The sequence below is a fragment of the Cyanistes caeruleus genome, chromosome Z (genome assembly GCF_971803275.1).
Source record: "Cyanistes caeruleus chromosome Z, bCyaCae1.hap1.1, whole genome shotgun sequence".
In the NCBI taxonomy this organism is placed as follows: Eukaryota; Metazoa; Chordata; class Aves; order Passeriformes; family Paridae; genus Cyanistes; species Cyanistes caeruleus.
Genome location: NC_141732.1, coordinates 8,952,174 through 8,969,658, shown reverse-complemented (window position 1 = coordinate 8,969,658; position 17,485 = coordinate 8,952,174). Strand labels below are relative to the sequence as shown.

General features: G+C 39.0%; 1 protein-coding gene across 1 annotated transcript in view; it reads left to right on the top strand.

Annotated features, from left to right (window-relative positions):
* The window catches only part of CAMK4 (calcium/calmodulin dependent protein kinase IV), a 144,464-nt gene that overhangs the window by 96,352 nt on the left and 30,627 nt on the right, over nt 1-17,485 (top strand). The window contains exon 5 of the mRNA XM_086866625.1: nt 273-345. Coding sequence (XP_086722751.1) covers nt 273-345 — 73 coding nt within the window. The remainder of the gene's footprint in view (nt 1-272; nt 346-17,485) is intronic.

Genomic DNA, 17,485 nt, shown 5'->3' with positions numbered 1-17,485 from the left:
CTTGAGTGTCAGAAAGTTTTAAAAACTTTGAACTGAATGTATAGATATACTATAAACATCTTGTCCAGTTGATATTTTACCTCTTGTCTTTCATTTAACTGGAAATCAAAGGTAACTTAAATTGCAAATGGGTTGTTTCCTAGTCTCTTGGGGACACTCCACTGTCCTGGTCATATTTAAATTTGATTGCTTGCTATCTCATTTTTGGAAAGAAGCGTCTACCTTCACTCTTTATTTATATTAATGTTTAATTGTATTGCTTTTTTCTGTAGGATTGTGGAAAAGGGGTATTACAGTGAACGAGATGCTGCTGATGCTGTCAAACAAATCTTGGAGGCAGTTTCTGTGAGTATTATCTGGCATCTCATGCTCAGCACCTGATCTGTCATCCATGGTGGCTCAATAAATACTTGTGTGTGAAAGAAGCAGTGTGCATTTTTAAGGTAGTCAGTGACACTTCAAAGAACTGCACTTCAATCAGAATGACAGTATTGTTGGAGAGAGCAGAATAATAATTGTTTCCAGTAGCTTGTGCAGCTTCTAATATACCTTCTTCCTCTTTATGTTTTGTGCATTTCAAACACTGGGATTTTTGTACAACAATTTCACACTCTATCACTTAGAGAAAGGTATGCAGATTCTTGAGGAAGGCTCCTAGTGTTTACACACAGGACTTCTGTACATTTTCTGTGCTTCTTAGTCACCTGTAGCCCTTCCATCTGATTTCACACCAGATGTTCTCCAAAACAGCAATCAGATGCTGGGGAAATACTTAAGAAATGGATTTGTCCCATGTCCAGTGTATGTGTTAGTTCTGTTCACTCCCAGTGCAGAAGAGGAGGGACGTGTTGGACAGGGGAAAAGAGAGGTCAGGCTGCGGAGCTCATCTGAAGGATGTCAGTGGTAAGGCAGGTGCTGTACAGGCCACCTATGGAGATTCAGCATCAAAGGAGCTGTCTTAGAAAAGGACTTGTGGTGGTGACTGGCCTCTGCAGAAGGGGTCTAGAGAGGAGAAGATTACTGGTTACAGCAGTAATTTGGTTCATCAGAAGAAATGAGCCAATCTGGGCACGTTCACCTGGTATGATAACAAAGTTATCATCAAAGGTAACAAATACGTGAGCCTGCTCACACTAAATAAGATGTGAGAACTGGTGTTTACAACTCTAATAGCACATACTGCAAGCCCATGCATGTTCACTTCATGATCCCTTTTGAATGATCTGATGTCTACTGTGTAACTCTCATCCAAAGAAATCTAAATTATGTATTTTACAGCACATCCTAATGCATTTACATAAACTTTTAAAATTGGCTCAAATGACTATTTAATTTCTAATTTTTTCTTTCACTTCAAGTGCCCCAGTTAAGATGGCTCTGCATTATTTAACATTCTTTTACCAAAAAAAATATGATTAAGTTTTGCTGCAACATATTTCAGAAGATGTTTAAGTTCTTTATTTTAAAGCCAGAAACAAGAGAAAAATCTTCAGCTTCTAACAGTTGTAATAGTTTGCTGAAATCAACAGTGATGTATGAAAACTGAAAACTGAAAAGCTGATTCTTATATGAGCAATAATTAGGATTTCTATGGTTCCTTGTATGAGATCCTTAACTAGAAATAAAGTGTATTGACTTCTGCCCTTACAGCTGAACATCTGAGCCAAAGATGGAAAAGCTGTGGAAGTGGCCGTTCTCAGCTTGGGATCTTTGCAGACCTGCTGAAGTACTCTGATAGATTTGGGCTATAAACTTGGCAGAATGGGGTTCATGAGCAGGACAGGAGTTATTATTAGAAACTGGAAACTGCTGCTGCAGCAGAGTAATCTTTTCAAAATAAAAAGAAATGTATCCATAGATCATTCTTAAAACCAAATATTTGTACAATTTGTACAAAAGGCAATGCTAGTGAATACCCTTCTGGCACCGTGTAGGCTTTTTGACCTATGTGATTTTTATAAATTGCTCTTTGAAAAAGCAGCATCCAGCCCTCCTTTTGCTGACCTCTCTTGAACTAAATGTTTTTTAAGGCCCCTGTGCAGGGCTGTTGCTATGGTCATGGATTTGTCCTTGCAGTGGATCACGAACACGAGGAGGTATTATGTCTTCATATAGCAAAGGTTTTTATGAGACACTTCTAAGAATTTAATGAGAAGTGTAGAGTCATATTTTAAAAGCACATAAGCATTTTTTATTCAATTCCTTTTGAAATTGTTAAAGCAAATGGACTAAATAACAGATTAATCCATAAAGTTTCTAGGTCTGTCTGGTTTTTGTAATACCTGAATACCTGTAAGCCATGCTCTTACTGGCTTACAAATAATTAATCAAGCAGCCAGAGTAGCACACAGAAGATTAATGTGAATCTTCATGTCACAAATCATCATAAATATATGACAGACATCTGTCATATCATCCCAAATCAGAGAAAAAACGAAAACCAGTACTGTTTTGAAGACCTCCACATTCATTTTGCCTTTTTTCATGACTTTCTGCTGTTTACATCTGCTCTGGAGTTCCCAGCCAGTGACTGTATTTACCCTTAGTGGAAACACATCAGATTTTTTTGCTCTCTCTTCCACATTTTTGCCTTTTCCATTATTCTTTCATTGTTCTTCAAGCTGGGAGATAGCTTAATCCATAAAATAAAAAGCAAAGGTACAAAAGTCAGTCAAACCAGTGTTCATCCCTTTAGCCCTTGTGATTTGCTGTTCAAAGCAGACAGAGAGGTTTTGTTGCTACCTGACAGCACAGGGAGATGAGATGGAATCCCATGATTCCATGAACGAGTTTCATGCCTAAAGAGGAGGCATTTGAGGGCAGTCTCTCTTGTCACACTATTGTCCTTTCTCTCCTCTCAGGGAATGAGTTGCATGCAGTGTGGTCTACTCGCATACTTACTCTAGTAGCAGTTTTTCTTAATTTTTTTTGTAATGAATGAATTTCTGCATGCAGATGTCCTGAGGCCAGATCTCCACTGGGTATCTTGCAGAATGAGTTTTTGATATTTTGGTATCCAAGTAGTCCTCAAAAGATTGGTCACAAGAGGAATATTGCACACTTTTTTAAGAGAAGAACACACACCTATTTTTTAGCTGATCAAACTTTATAAAATTACAGTGATTTTTTTTTTTAATGTGTTTTTTAAAATGTTGTGTTTGTCACTAAAAATAAATGCTGTTCCTTCTTACCTACTCTGCATTATTGTCAAAGGGATAACTTTCTGCTTAGGCACTAAATTACTCTTTTCAATATATTTAAATTCGAAATTAAGCATAACAGTTTAGTTTTTGTATTTAGGGTAGTTAGTAGCATACATACTGTATGTAGTTTTGAACTCATCCATTTCTAAATTAATTTCCCATCAAATTTTACAGTAATTTGTTTTCTTAGACTGCCCATTATCTTGTCTAGATAGGAACATTTTCCTGAAGTTATATGTGAGACTCCCTCAGTTTCTATTTTTTTAATTTAAATTTTTTACCACTTCAAGCTTCATTATAGATTTGCATTTCTGTTCAGATCCTTGTCATAAATTCACTGGGAGAATGCTGAATTGTCAGGCATGGTGGCAAAGCCTGAGGGCACAATTTGCTGCAGGTTTGAGAGAGAAAATCTAGATTGAAGGTCTCTATTCATTTCAGAGAATTTTGATCTCTCCAATAATGAACTGTATGTTATTAGGTAAGAACCTACCTACAAATATGCAGCTTGCAAGCATATTTACAAACTCTGAAGCATTGGTCTGTCTGACAATTAGAGCTTAAGCCAAATGTGCTAATCAGACTTCTAAAGACAGGATACGAATCAAGAGAATTTATATTTGGGGGGTTTGCCATTCAAAGAAAATTGTACAAGAGATAAAGATTATACAGAGGTTTCTCTTTTTTTTCTATGTAATCACTGAGTTAGTTCTTGGTGGAGATAGAGACAGCGAATATATTTTTGTTTTAGCCAGCAGCTACAAGGTGAACTTAACTGAGGTGTGATTGTCATAGGTTTGTGAAATTCTGAACAAGGCAAATGTGTTACATTATCAATATATACTTAGCAAAGGCTAAAAAGGCACACCAAATAAAAGGATAAGAATTGGGAAGAAACCTGGAGCTCAGTTCTGTAGAAAATTAAGTCAAAATTCACAGAAGAAGATGGCAGGGATGCCTAGGTATTACAGCAGAGGATAAAGACTTGTCTAAAATAGTAGCAAAATTTAGGAATACTCTATGGAGAAAGAAAAGTCCTACACTTGATTGAAGAAATTGAAGAGCACTGACTTCTTCTCTTTAGAAGATTTTGAAAAGGATTTTCTTCTCAATAGAAGAGGCATTTGTACCTTCAGATTTCTCCCCATTCACTGATGAATCCTGAGTGTTTTCCATCCTCCCTCTGGCAGTGGAGTGGTTTTCTGAGTCTGTTCCTGGCATAAGTGTTTTTATCCATAAGGAGGAAGTTAAGAAACAGCCACTGTTGTGATCTAAGACTGCCCACCAAGTCCTGCTTTTCTGAGGGGGAAACAAAGGGAAATGCAAAATTCTTCTGCCAAGTTTTCTGTATGTTTACTTGAAAGCGTAATTTAAGAAGCTTGCAGGTTTAGGCCAGATTCAGTGTGTCTTTAGCTATGTGGTTGTTGCTAAGGATGAATGCTTGATACCATAAGGAATTTGCAAAGGAATTTGCAAAGGATTATAGATATTTTACTGTATTCCCTGGGAGTGTGGTCCACTTCCACCATTCTCCTTTTTACAGGATCATTGCCTCTTGAAGTAGCATAAATACTACTTTAGTGGTGGTTGTATTAGACCACAGAATAAAGAGGTTCTAGCAATATTTCCAAAAAGGACTTCTATAATAAAACATGCCTCACATGCAAAATAAACCCTGGATATCAAGGCAGAGTGTCTGACATAGAGGAGGAGTGAAATAAAGGGACAATCTATTGTTTGCTTGCATTGTATCTTAAAATACAGTGAAAGCAGGCAAGGACTGATGGCTGGATTGATATCAGGATGTGTTTTGCAGGTCAATTACATTCATTTTTCCCTGAACTGGGAGTATTGCCATTGGCATGGTGTACAATTTAATGACTTGTAGTAAGAAATAACAACATCTGCCCATTCTACAGCATTGTTGTTGGGTTTTTATTAAATAAAAGATAATTTCTATTTGATCTAGTCTAGGCACAAAACGCTTCTTTCTTCAAGATTTGTTTGTGGGGCTTGAAGGTGAATCTTCTTGGAGAGGGGTGGTTTAACACATTATGTACAGAGATGACTGCATGGAAGCTTTTCTTCCATTTGGTGACAACATTCATCAGTGCCCTGAGAGACTGTTCTGTCACACTGCTGTTGGGAACAAATAAGCAAGTAGCTAAACTGACATGTTATGTAAGAAACCACTGGAAGTGCTGCCCCTGCCTGGGAGAGAAATGCATGTGTGTTTCAAATGTGCTGTTTCTGAAGCATGGTTCCATGCACAGCACAATCTGCTTAGGGGGTGAAGGTGTTCTTAATGAATAGGTTCATAATTTTGCAAGCTTACATTTGATTGCTTTTCATGTTTGTTGTAAACAGATTTTAAACTATTTTTTTTCTTGTTATCAATGTACTTAAATTGTGGGGAGTATGACAGAGTGGGACTTACTATCAAACTGGATTTATCAGTACCTTGATCCAGAATTATATCTTCAAAAATATTTTTGAGATCTGTTTTCAGCTGAGCACAAGGTTCCTCTTGCAGCACACGTATTGAAGAAGAGTTACAATCAAAAGAGCCCAGCAATGCTGCCATCAGCAATGAGGAAATGAGAGTATTGTATTTTGCTATTATCACTAATAGAGGAAATGGAGTGAGCTGATTTACTGTATTGCAGTTAATGTCCAATGCAGCAAAAAGTCAGGGTCATATTTGCCTGACTGTTACTGTTTGAAATTATGCTTTCATTAAGTGAGCTGTCTTTCTCTTGTTTTGGAAACACATCACTACAGTATTAATTTTGGAAAAGATTTGGAAGTAACAATGAAAGTGACTAATTAGCACTTCTTTTAACTCTCGGCGCACCACAAATACAATGTCAAATGATGCTGTGTTTGAGTAAGTAGCTGATACTTAGCCCAAGAGACTGACATTTGTAGGGAAATTGCTAAGAACTGACTGGGGACTCAGGGATTTGACCATTTCCCAGTTCATCTGAGGGAGATGGACAATTTTCCTGTGCCTTTTTTATAAGATGGACTGTTGAAAACATTGTGTGAAGGTAGTGCTGAAACCATCCAAAGGCTGGGTCTATCTGCCTGATTCACTAATTCTTGAGGCACTGTTTGGTGGAGGCCTGTCCATCTCCTTTAGAGGGGGAATAGCACAGGAAGAAAGCTCTGTGAGAGCTGAGTCTTGTCTTTCAACAGCCACACAATGCTCTTCCACACATTAGCCAGCACAACATTAGCAATTAATAAGCACAAGCAAAGGAAAAAGACTCTTTACCTCAGACCTTAAACTACTAATACTCCTCTTATTAAAATAATTTTTATTGCATGTATTTTGCAAACTGTAATGCAGTGATAGGGCACTCAATTACCTGTTCCTGTGGGACACACTGTACATTCTGCATCTCCAAAAAGTACATGTTGCTCCATGAGCTTGGCAGGGCTCTGACAGCTCCTGAGTTGGAGAAGCTCCTCAAGCATCCTGAGATCCTCACATACTGTGTAGAAACAGTGAAAGATTAGCAGCTGGATGCTACAGGAAGAGTCAAGAAGGATTGACAAAGAATGAGGAGGTCTCAGGAATTGCCCTAGAAGGCATACCAAAGCAGAAAACCACCCAGCTGTGCATGAAAAAAAGGAGAATTGTTAATTGACACTGCAGCAGTGCCACCAGTACCTGCTGCCCCTCATGCAAACTGTGCAGCCTTGGTAAAGTGATAGTGGTGTAGACACATATTGCAGAATTTCACTAAAGACTGAAAGGCAGCTGGTGAAATGCTACATTAAAATAGGAGCACCTTTGTAGGAGTCACTGCTTTATCCCCAAAAAGATTTACTGAAGCCTAAGGAAACTCTTCCGCCCAGGCCTCCAGGACTCTGTTCTTTTTCCTAAGCCAAGTGTGCCTGTAGGACTAAGCAAGGACAGGCTTCTCTCCTTGTGTCTTGCTGTTCATGCATCAGTAATGATGGCAAGGAATAAAGAGACATTGATTTCAGGAGTAGATTACAAGGGAACCTTTTCTTTTCACTGAAAAGAAAACCAGTTGCCAAAAAATTACTCAGTAGTATTATTATAGCCTTGTGCAATTTTGTACTTCCAATTTCATAGTACTAGACTGACTAAGATAGCAGCCTCTTAGCAGAACAACTGTTTACAAAATTGCATTTTTTTTCATTAGGTTGTATGGAAACTTACCAGAGCCCCCATGCCTGTGATTTGAAAAAAGAGAGAATTCCTGGCCTTTTTGGGGGAGATTCCTGTCATGCCAAGGAGTTGTCATAAACTAAGATTGACTGACACTGATCCCTCTTAAATAAGCTACGTAAAAATTTATCATTATTTCAGTTTAGTAGCTTCATTTCTCTGGCCCTGATGAGTGAATCGAGACTCCTCATTTAATCTCTCAAGGTCCTGACTTGATCCCCTGAAATGTCAGCAACTGTGGATATTTTGGAACTTCTAATGCATCTGGTTTTATCCTTTTTAATTTACTATTTCCTGATGATTTTTATGTCTCTGAGTGACTTCTTTACATAATGTTGTCACACTTGTTTTCTGGCATGTGAAGAATGCTTTCTGAATACTTTTACCTCCATTTTTATTGTTTCTGTCAACAAATCCAATGAGTGCCTAGACCTGAAATTTCACACACTCAGTTGAGCTTTACACAGACTTCCATGTTGGAAGATGGCAGAGGTGGATATTGAAGCCAATGTTTTCAGCAATCAGCACCACCCCAGACTCACCACTTCATTAGACTGGAGTGCATGTCTGTACTTGATGAGCTAGGAAGAGTGAGATGAGGAACTGACATGAAACAGGTGTCACCTTGGTTCACCTTTCTTGGGTTTTTCAGGAGCTGTGTTGGATGGTGCCTGAATAAAGCACACAGTTAATTTCTGACATTCTGATTTCTGGACACTGACAAATTTGACTGTTTGGTAACAGTGCTGGGTGTGAGGAATTTGTTGTATTTTCTGATGCAAGTTCTTGAGCAATAGTAAGGATGGGCAGCACCTGGAGTGTTAACAAACAGTATATCTCATTATTGAAATGAGTGAAATATATTGAAATATATTCCACATATTCTGATCAGCTGAGTCCATCTGATGAGCAGCAAGAGCAGAAATTCAGCATACTGTCTGTCAGGAAGTAAACATATGAATCTTTTATTTCTTGTGTTTTAAAGTTGCTTTGTTTAACCTTTGTGGTTTCCTGTATATAACTTATCACTGTATTTCGAAATTATTATCGCACTTTATGGTCATAAAATATTATAATTCTGAATTATATTTTAGTGGGCAGAATCTAACAACTGTAGGGTTAGATAAAATAAATTATCAGTGTGGCAAATTGGTCCTTTTCCTTCTCTCTGACCGTGCCTGCTTCACTGGTATTCTTATATCTTTCTGTTTGATACAAAGATGGATTTTTTTATAAGAAACTTGAAAAAGCATGAAATAAAATCTGTTAAAACTATGTCCTTCATTTAAAAATCAAGATTTAATCTAAAATTCCATAATGATTTGATAATATGTGGTATGGAACATTGTTGCCAACAAAAAATTCAACATGGTTTTCTGTGAAGATACAACCACTCTGGAATATGTTTGCACTTGAGGCTGTCTGGAAGGATGAATAATTGAACAAACTCAGAAAAGAGAAATTTGGCAGCTCCATGTCTCTCATAAATGAGAGTTCTTTCTTCCTGAATTCTGAGAGGGTGCTTCATTAAAGTGTCTTTAGTCTGAGCACCACATGAGCATTCAGATGTATATGGAATGAGTGTCTTGTCTTGTAGCATTTTCCTTGATGACAGGACTAAAAAAGATCTCTTCTTCTGGCTGCTTAATTTTTTCCACCTAGTGAGAGAGATGGTTGGTAATGTTTCAGTTTCTTGTAAAATGTATTCGAAATTATTCAATAGTCTGAAAAATTATTAGTTGGAGGGAGCAGGCTAAGCCAGGTTTTTTTTTAATAAGAACAACATAGTTTCAGACAAAATACTCTTAAATCATAGGATATCTCACTATTTTGAAGGATTCATCTGGTTTTCTGTGAAAGCATAAGTCCTTGCAATAATTTTGAATGTATGGTTGTCCAGAAAGGCAAACTTGTCAAAAATTAAATTTATAAATACACAAATAATATTAGAAGCTTCAATCTCTAGTAAGCTTTGAATTCTCTAATCAGATCATGTGAAAAAAAATCTGGTAACATGTAGAGAAAAATCTGATATACTTTGTTTTTAAATACCTGTGTGGTGTTTTTGTTTTGTTTTGTTTTTTTGCAGGAAGGGTAAGATCCAGTACGTCACTTGAATATAAATAACCATTTCCAGCCCTACATGTTTTTGCAGTTGTTTCCATGTGAGACTGCAGGATGGCTCCTGTGCTGGGTTTTCACTAGTGTTATCAGTGGAGGTGTTCCAGCTGCCACTGTCCTAGGCTTAATTTCCAAGTAGGGGTCTGTGGGGGATCCCCTGTTTAGTCAGTACAGACCTTCTTCCTTTGCAGACTTGCTGCATTTCCCCCATCTCTGCTCATCCTAAGGAGGCAGCAGACTGAAGCAGTTATGTCTGAGAAGATCTTTGAGCATGTGTTTCAGGAATGCACAACAGATTTTTATAGTTGTGTCTTAGTGGTAATGAAGAAATAACTGCTTAAATAACATAATAAGGGTACTTTCCAAACTACTGGATAAGATAAGCATAAGAGTGATATAGTTGGGTTAACATTGCTGCAAGAGAACTGGTTGGCAATTAAAAATTGAAATAGCCAGCAAAACATGTCTATTTTGCAGGTCTTTTTGAGGTTTGTCGCAGGTAACCCAGTAATCTGAGTTTTGGATCACGCACTGGGACTATTCCATGGTGCACCTGTGCTCTGTGGCTCACATCACACCTCAGGCTTTGGAGGTGATGGGCAGCAGCCTGGCATTGGCAGGGTGGTCTCCACAGCCCTGGGCTGCAGAGCTCCTCATGCTCCAGCCTGTGCCAGATTCCCCAAAAGAAAGTGCCAGAGCTGGCTGGATTTAGATCTGTAACTCATTTGACCCTGTTTTCCCCAGAAAGCCTTTAATGTATTGAAAGAACAGGTTCATGAAATGCTGTCACTCTTCAGATTTTATGTACTCAATATGATGTTACACAGAATGGGCATGTGGGTCTTTGACAGTAAATTATTCATCCCTTAATCTATTACTATTTTACTTACTGTTCTTCCTGGACTTTGTTTTCTGTTACCTTTTCTCTTTGTTTCTTAGAATTGTTTGCTTTCTGCATTAAATACAGACCAGTGTATTTAAATAATGAAAAGTCGTGGGCCAGTTCATAGCTTTCTGTCAGCTTTCAATTTGAGTGATATGCTTAAAACCACAGGGCTGATATCTGTGATCTAGGCAAAGAAAATGAAATTATTTTATATGGTAAGGCATATAAAATATGCCTTACCTAAGCAAAGAAAAGCAAAAGAAAATAAGTAATTCACTGGACTATTTTTTTCAAACACTAGCAATCTACCTTGGAGAGCTGAGTTTTCTGTCAGAGCTGCTGTGTTGTAAACTTGGCAAGGGCCTTTGGCTGAGATCCTTTCATTCAACTTTGGACATATAAGGAGGAATGACACCAGAAAAATAAGGCTGATCATTAGATTTCCCTGCTGGAACTCCCACCAGTTACCAGAAGGACAAGCCCCTTCATCACACCCTCCCTTAAAGACCAGCTAAAATGACCTTAAAGTCAGCTAAAACGATCTCTGATGCAGCCCCTATAAAAATTCTCATCTGCAGCCAGAGGTGGTGAAAAGAGCCTGGCAACCATTCAAACATGAGACCCTTTAGACCCCACAAGAGCCTACTCATCGAGAATGTTGAATGAAAAGCACTGTGTACCCAGCAGGGTGTGTGCCTCTTCCAGCAGGGGCTGCAGACATGTTCATCACTGACCTTCCTGACTCTGCTTCTTGTTCTGCTGCTGAAGCGTGATCTTGGCTTGTTACCACTGCAGCACTCGGGGGGAGTCCACGTTTTCTTCTGACTGGGAAAAGTAGTTTGCATTTTGTCTGAGCTCTAAGCTGCACTTGGGGAAGGGGGCTATCTTCCAGAGGGACAGGGAGATAGAATTCTTCACTACCCTTTTGGGGGGTGTCAGAGACCACAGAGACCTTCTGTGTCATTCCCCCTGTAATCCTGTCTAGTGATAGCTGCATTCATACTTTTGGGTTGATCAATAAATGCTAAAGAATAAAGGGTGGGAGGCCATAAATCCTCACCAGTTCTCAAATGTCTGGTCCCTTCCTCACTGTGCCCAGCATAGCAGTAGAGAGTTGCAAAGAAACATGTCTGCAGTGTTTGGAGGTCAAGAATCCAGCTCTGAGCCCCTCCCTGGATGCAAAGTTTTCTGCTGAAACAAAATTGAATGTAGCTTTATGCCTGTTGCTTTTCCCTTCCAATGCAGGTACTGGCTGCTAAGATTATTTAGATTTGCACAGCAACAAATCACATGAGATTTGAGAATAAGCTGTAGCATCTGCCATGCTGTAGTTTCTTCATCTGCTATCAATTTTGATTTACTCTGAATTTCAAACCTAAATGTATTAAATCTCTTTCAAATTTCTTTCACTCAAAAAAGAGTGAAATTTTCCAGTAAGATTTGTGCAGTATTTGGCAATGGAGGTAATTGTACATAACATTTCATGATAATTAGATTAAAGGACTGCTGTTTCTGTAATGGTGTGGATATATGGGATCTTATCATAATGAGCAGCTGATTTGTCTGAGTAATGATGTATCAATGTACAGTGACCAGAGAATGTCAAAGAACGTGGCGAGATAGTTCTGAAATCCTCTTTTCTTAATATCTGTGCCAGGAAAATATAATTTACACCCTTCCTAACTTAGGGGGAAGGTTATGTTTTGTAAAGTTAAAGATTTTTGCCTTTCTTAACTGATTTGCATGGGTCTTTATTCAGTTTCAGGAGGTTCTAGCCCTGATGATATTTCCTTTGAATGGGGAGTTTCACTACTGAGAATAATGAAAGTGTCCAGTTCAAGCCACAGAAATTTTAAATAGTCTGCTTCATTAGACAGAGTAGTAAATATAATAGGCATTGCACTTAGGCACAAAGGAATTTCTGAGTGCCATTGCATTGCCATTGTCTTGGAAAGTCACTTTGAACTTGGTGTGGACATTCATCCCTGTGATCTGTCATCAGTCTTCCTCTGCATTTTGTGTTAATTCTGGGGGGATGTCTAAGCAGGGAAACATGGCTAGCAAACAGTAGTTGAGTTCTCATTCTAACAGGTAGTGTGTTCAGTTGAACAAGCAGATGAACTTATCTGCAGATATTGTTGGTAACACTAGTGGGCTTGTTGTGTTCTTGAGAAATCAAAACTTATTTTGAAAGTAAAGAACTTAAGTTTCAGTTAACTTGGAAAACTCTTTAATGTGATTTAGCAGTATAGCTGTGGTTTGTACTTCTAGTCTGCTCAGAGCAAAGCATTCTGCATGTAAAATAAATGCAGCCAACTAAAACAAAAATTTAAAAATAGACTAAAAAAACATTGTTTGTTTGGCTTCTATGAAGCTTCCATACCTGATTTCAACATAAAGAGGAATAGACTGTTAGGAAAAGGGTGTGCTGTGAGATGTAACATGGACACACTGAAATAAACCCAGCATCAAATCTGTGTAAAAAGAGCTGAGGCTATGCTGGGTTACTCTTTCTGAGGCTGGAAAATATACCACTCCACAAAAAGGGTGTGCACAGCCTTGTTGCAAAAATGAGGTGTCACTAAACAGATGCTCTATAGCATCCCACTGTCCTCTTCTGGGTCTGTCTGGGCTGGCTCTGCTCTCTCCAGAAGGGGAGTCCAGGCTCTGGAAGCAGCAGCCATGCATGCTGCCTTGCTTGGGGCAGGGGGTGCTGCTTGGAGCCTCAGATGTGCCTTGCTGATTGATGGAAAATGAGAAGAGAAACCTGTGTATTTCTGCCATCAGCCACCATTGCAACAGCAGTTTTTTATCCAGGAATTGCCTTGAGAAGGAGTTCTTAAATCAAAGGAAATGGTGCCTTCAGATGTGGCTAAAAAAAAATTAATACTGGCCTTCAGATATTTACAAAAATACCATTTTCTTAGTTGCTAAAATGAAAGCCTCTTTTTAGTATTTGTTTTTTAGGTTTTTGGGTTCAGAATTTTTGGCATTTCTCTTGAAAAGAAGTGGCTTGTCTTGAGGAAAGGACTGAGATGTCACAGATTCACGTATTTAAATGCTCACTACAGAGAAGTATATTCAGTCTCTAAGATGTGATATGTATAGCCTCAGGTGTTGTGCACTGTTAGGTTTTGGCTGAAGCAGGTAGAACTGTCCCAGAGACTGAAGTCCTTTAGACTACAATTTGCAGATCAGGTCCTGTCCTGAATTTTAGAATACTTTGGTTTTGGCAAGTATTTTCCTGAAAAAAACCCACACTTTTTCTGGGGATTTTATTGACTCATTTTTGCAAGTTTAGTTCACAGTGAGTAATCATACCTCCAGAATTAATCCTTCTTGATTTCATGCATGCTAGGCAAAGGGAAGGAATATGCTCCAAATAGGGAACTACAAACTTACATGTCCTTTCACCAGCAAAATAAAAGCAAATAAAGGCTCAGGTGAAATAATTTTACTTCTCTTTTTCAGAGTATTTTTAATAAAGCAGCTACAAGGTAATACTTTCCTGGCAGTCACAATATATATTATTGTATGACCTTTTCCTTTGCTTTCATAACTCTGCCTGCCCCAGCCATGTGGTGGGCAGCCAGCTGCCTGCTGCCTCCTTCCAGGATGGTCACACCTCACCAACCTGGGCCTTAAAATCCTGGTCAAGGATGTTGTCCCTCAAGTTTAGTAGGGATTTAGGTGCAGCACCAGGTAGAAATGCACAGCTCCACGTGGAAGTGATGTTACTGAAACGCACATTCTGAATTTTGCACAGGTTAAATGCACTTGCTTTCTTCTAAAGAAAATGTGTCTGGTTTGGTTCAGTTCTTGTGCAATATGCTGGTGTACATTTATAGTCGTCCATGTAATGTGGTAGTCTGTAACTTAATGTTGCCTGCTCTCAGTAGGCTCTGTGGTAATTTTTTTTGTGCAGAAAATACCAGCTTTTGCTCATAATTCACATGCATACTGTTACAATTCTGCAATAAAATCTTCCAAAACCTGGCATGAGAGAGTTTAAGCACAGTGACAGTTAAGATAATTAGGTTCAAAGAGGTAGGTGTAGTAAATTCATTTCAATGGTGGAAAATGTTGGCATTTTCATAAGTTTTCATAACATTTTTGATCTTTTCCTGCTAAATCATTTGTTTGATGGTGTGCTTGAGAGTTTCTGTTTCCTTGTTTGGAAACAACATTGGTTTGTTTGAAATTGTTTGACTTTTTATAATAATATTTGTCTAAGCACAGTTACTGTCATCTCTGCAAGTTCAAAAGAGCTGAAAAATTACTGCAGCAGCTGAAGTCCCAAAGCTTTTGTTCACTGATTTAGCAGGGGGAAAAAATACATCCTATACTGAAAAGCAGGCATGTATTACATAAAAGTACAGATTTTACTGTGATTAAATGCTCCATCCATGGAGATCATCAATGCTGCACTGAAGCCACTGGAGTAAACACAGCCATTAAATTTGGTCTTGTTGACTCCACAGTTTGGAAAAAGCATCCCTGTCTTCACAGGTGTGCCCTCTTTTGGAGCCTTGGAAGGGTGCTCAAATCTGAAATTCAACCCTTTGTTTCCATTGTCTCCATGATTTCCAGGGTTTTTGTAGATACATCTCACAGAGCCATGATCATGAGACCAGTCAGATTTTTGTTACTGCATTCCCACTGGAAACCTCATTTGATCTCAGTGATTAAGTAACAGCTGTGGCTTGTCATTTCCCTTTCCATCTTGTATGGACATTCTTGTCTTGACAAACAGCATTTGTTTCCTCTCACAGCCAATAACTATTGCTTAGCCAAGTCTCTGCTCATGAGAACATGGACTTCAGGCTTCATAGTTTTCCTATTGGGAGGTCTGAACCTGATTGCAACATGTTCTGGGAAAACTCCAGCCTCACATTTCAGGTACTCATACTCAAGGTAAAATAATTCAAAATTAAATGAATTCTCCTGATCACTCAGATAGGTCTTTGCATGTATCACCTTATATATCTCCAAAATTCCCTTCTTGTTTTTCAGTCCAGAAAAGTCTCACTTATATGAGTTAAATGTTACAGCACATGGTAGCATCATCAGCCTGTTTTTACATCTGGTCTAAACCAGAGTCTTAGGCAGCAGCACCTCTCTCCATGACAATATCTCCCTGGCTGCATCCAAGGACTGCATTTTGTCTATTGTAAAAATGGCATCACTCCAGGAGTTCACTCAGTGCATCTGGGATGTACTCACAGCACACTTTGTGGTGTATAAATACACCTAAACATCTCTCTTCCTCTTGCTCTTGATAACACCTCATCTGTGAGCTCAACAGATCTATATAGGTATCCAGTAGCAGGAATTTTTGCTACCCCTAAGGGAAGTTGGTATATTAGAGATACCTGTGGACCTGCCAACACTTAATGCAGCTCATCTCTAGAGTGGTCTTATGAAACTGGTTATATTTGCTGTGTGAGGAAAACAGCAGAGCTGTGTGTACTGCAGGACATGCTGCCAGGATGCTGGAAGATGCACAAATGTGGATAAAGGCTGGTGCTGGATGAAGATCTTGGAGTATCTGGGTATGAGAAGCAGTGTGAGGGGGTGTGAGAGCCCTAAGCAGAAGGATGTGGAAAGACTAAAACAAAGAGTGTGATAATAGAGAAGAGGGACAGACCTTCAAATGAGCAAGAAGATACCAGTGGTTTGACTTCTTAGCTCTGTGGAGTGAAGAACTGGAGAGAGAAGAAATATAATGTAACTTGAAACTAGTTTTAAAAAAGTACAAAAAACCCAGGGCAGCAACCAAAGCAAAGATGGGTTATAGGCAATCTGTTAGCAGGATTACGTGTGCTAAATTGAAGTATGATAATTATCCAAAAATCAACATAAGTAAACATTAAAAACCTAAGCAAAAGAATGCACATAAATAGAAGACTTCATCATAGACAAGACTGTGTAGAAGCTCAGCCTCATAGTCTGCAGTGCTATCCTTGGTGTTTGAGAAAAGTCTCAGTGAAACATAAGTTTGCCAACTTCATCTGAGGCTCACAGATTAAAAGATGTAATTTTCAGCAGTACCTTTCCTTTCCATCACTATTTCAGAGCTACAAGATCTCTCTGCACCACATTTGCCCTTGAACTGGAGCTAAGCAGCCCATTAAATCATTCCCCTTTGACATGTTAGCAGCTTGAGTTGTTCTTACCTGACAGGAGACATTCCTCATCTGAACTTCTTCCAGTGCATCACTAAGCAGGCAGAAAAGTCATCTCCTCTTGTTTGCAGTATTTTGTGTACCGGGGCTTTGGCTGAGCAGAGATCACTTTCAGTGTGATGCTCACCCTGGCAAGCACTGATTTGAGATCAATACTAAAGGATGTAGTTGTCATTTCCAGTTCATCAGTGAAATAAATTGCTCCTAGCTCACTGCTTCCCTTTTGGCCTTCTTACTTTCAGCTTGTGTCCTCCTCCAGCCCAGCTGCACAAGTGCTTCTTACCCAAGAAATAGGATTCGATGCGTGGATTCCCGATTTCTGCTAATTAGCACAACACACAGAAGCCACCAAAAACTGCAACTCAAAATCATTCAAAAAGCTGTATGTGGAGCTTGATCCTGGCAGGATGACAGATGCCTACCTAAAGTATTCTATCTCTCTTTTCATTAGATGGGCAGGGGAGAAAAAAAACCCAAAAAGCTCATGGGTCAAGATAAGGGCAGGAAGGGATCACCCTTCCATGCAATTTCCATTACATGCAAAGCAGACTCAGCTTCAGGAAATTAGTTTAAATTATTACCAATTAAATCACAGTGTGATAATGAGAAAATATTCTCACTTCTCTCCTTGAACTGCTGTTGCTGTGGTGAGGGAAAATTTTCCCGTTCTTAAATACATTATCCCAGAGCTGCTGCCCCTGATGCTGATGTTCACCTTTGGGTACATCTTGGAGCCAGCTGGAATTGGCTCCACAGGACAGGAGGGAAGCTTTTGGCAGCCTCTCACAGAAGCCACCCCTATAGTCCCCTTGCTTCCAAAACCTTGCCATGCAAACCCACCACCTTTTAGTATAAACAGGAAAGAAGAAAAGATATACCATAGCAT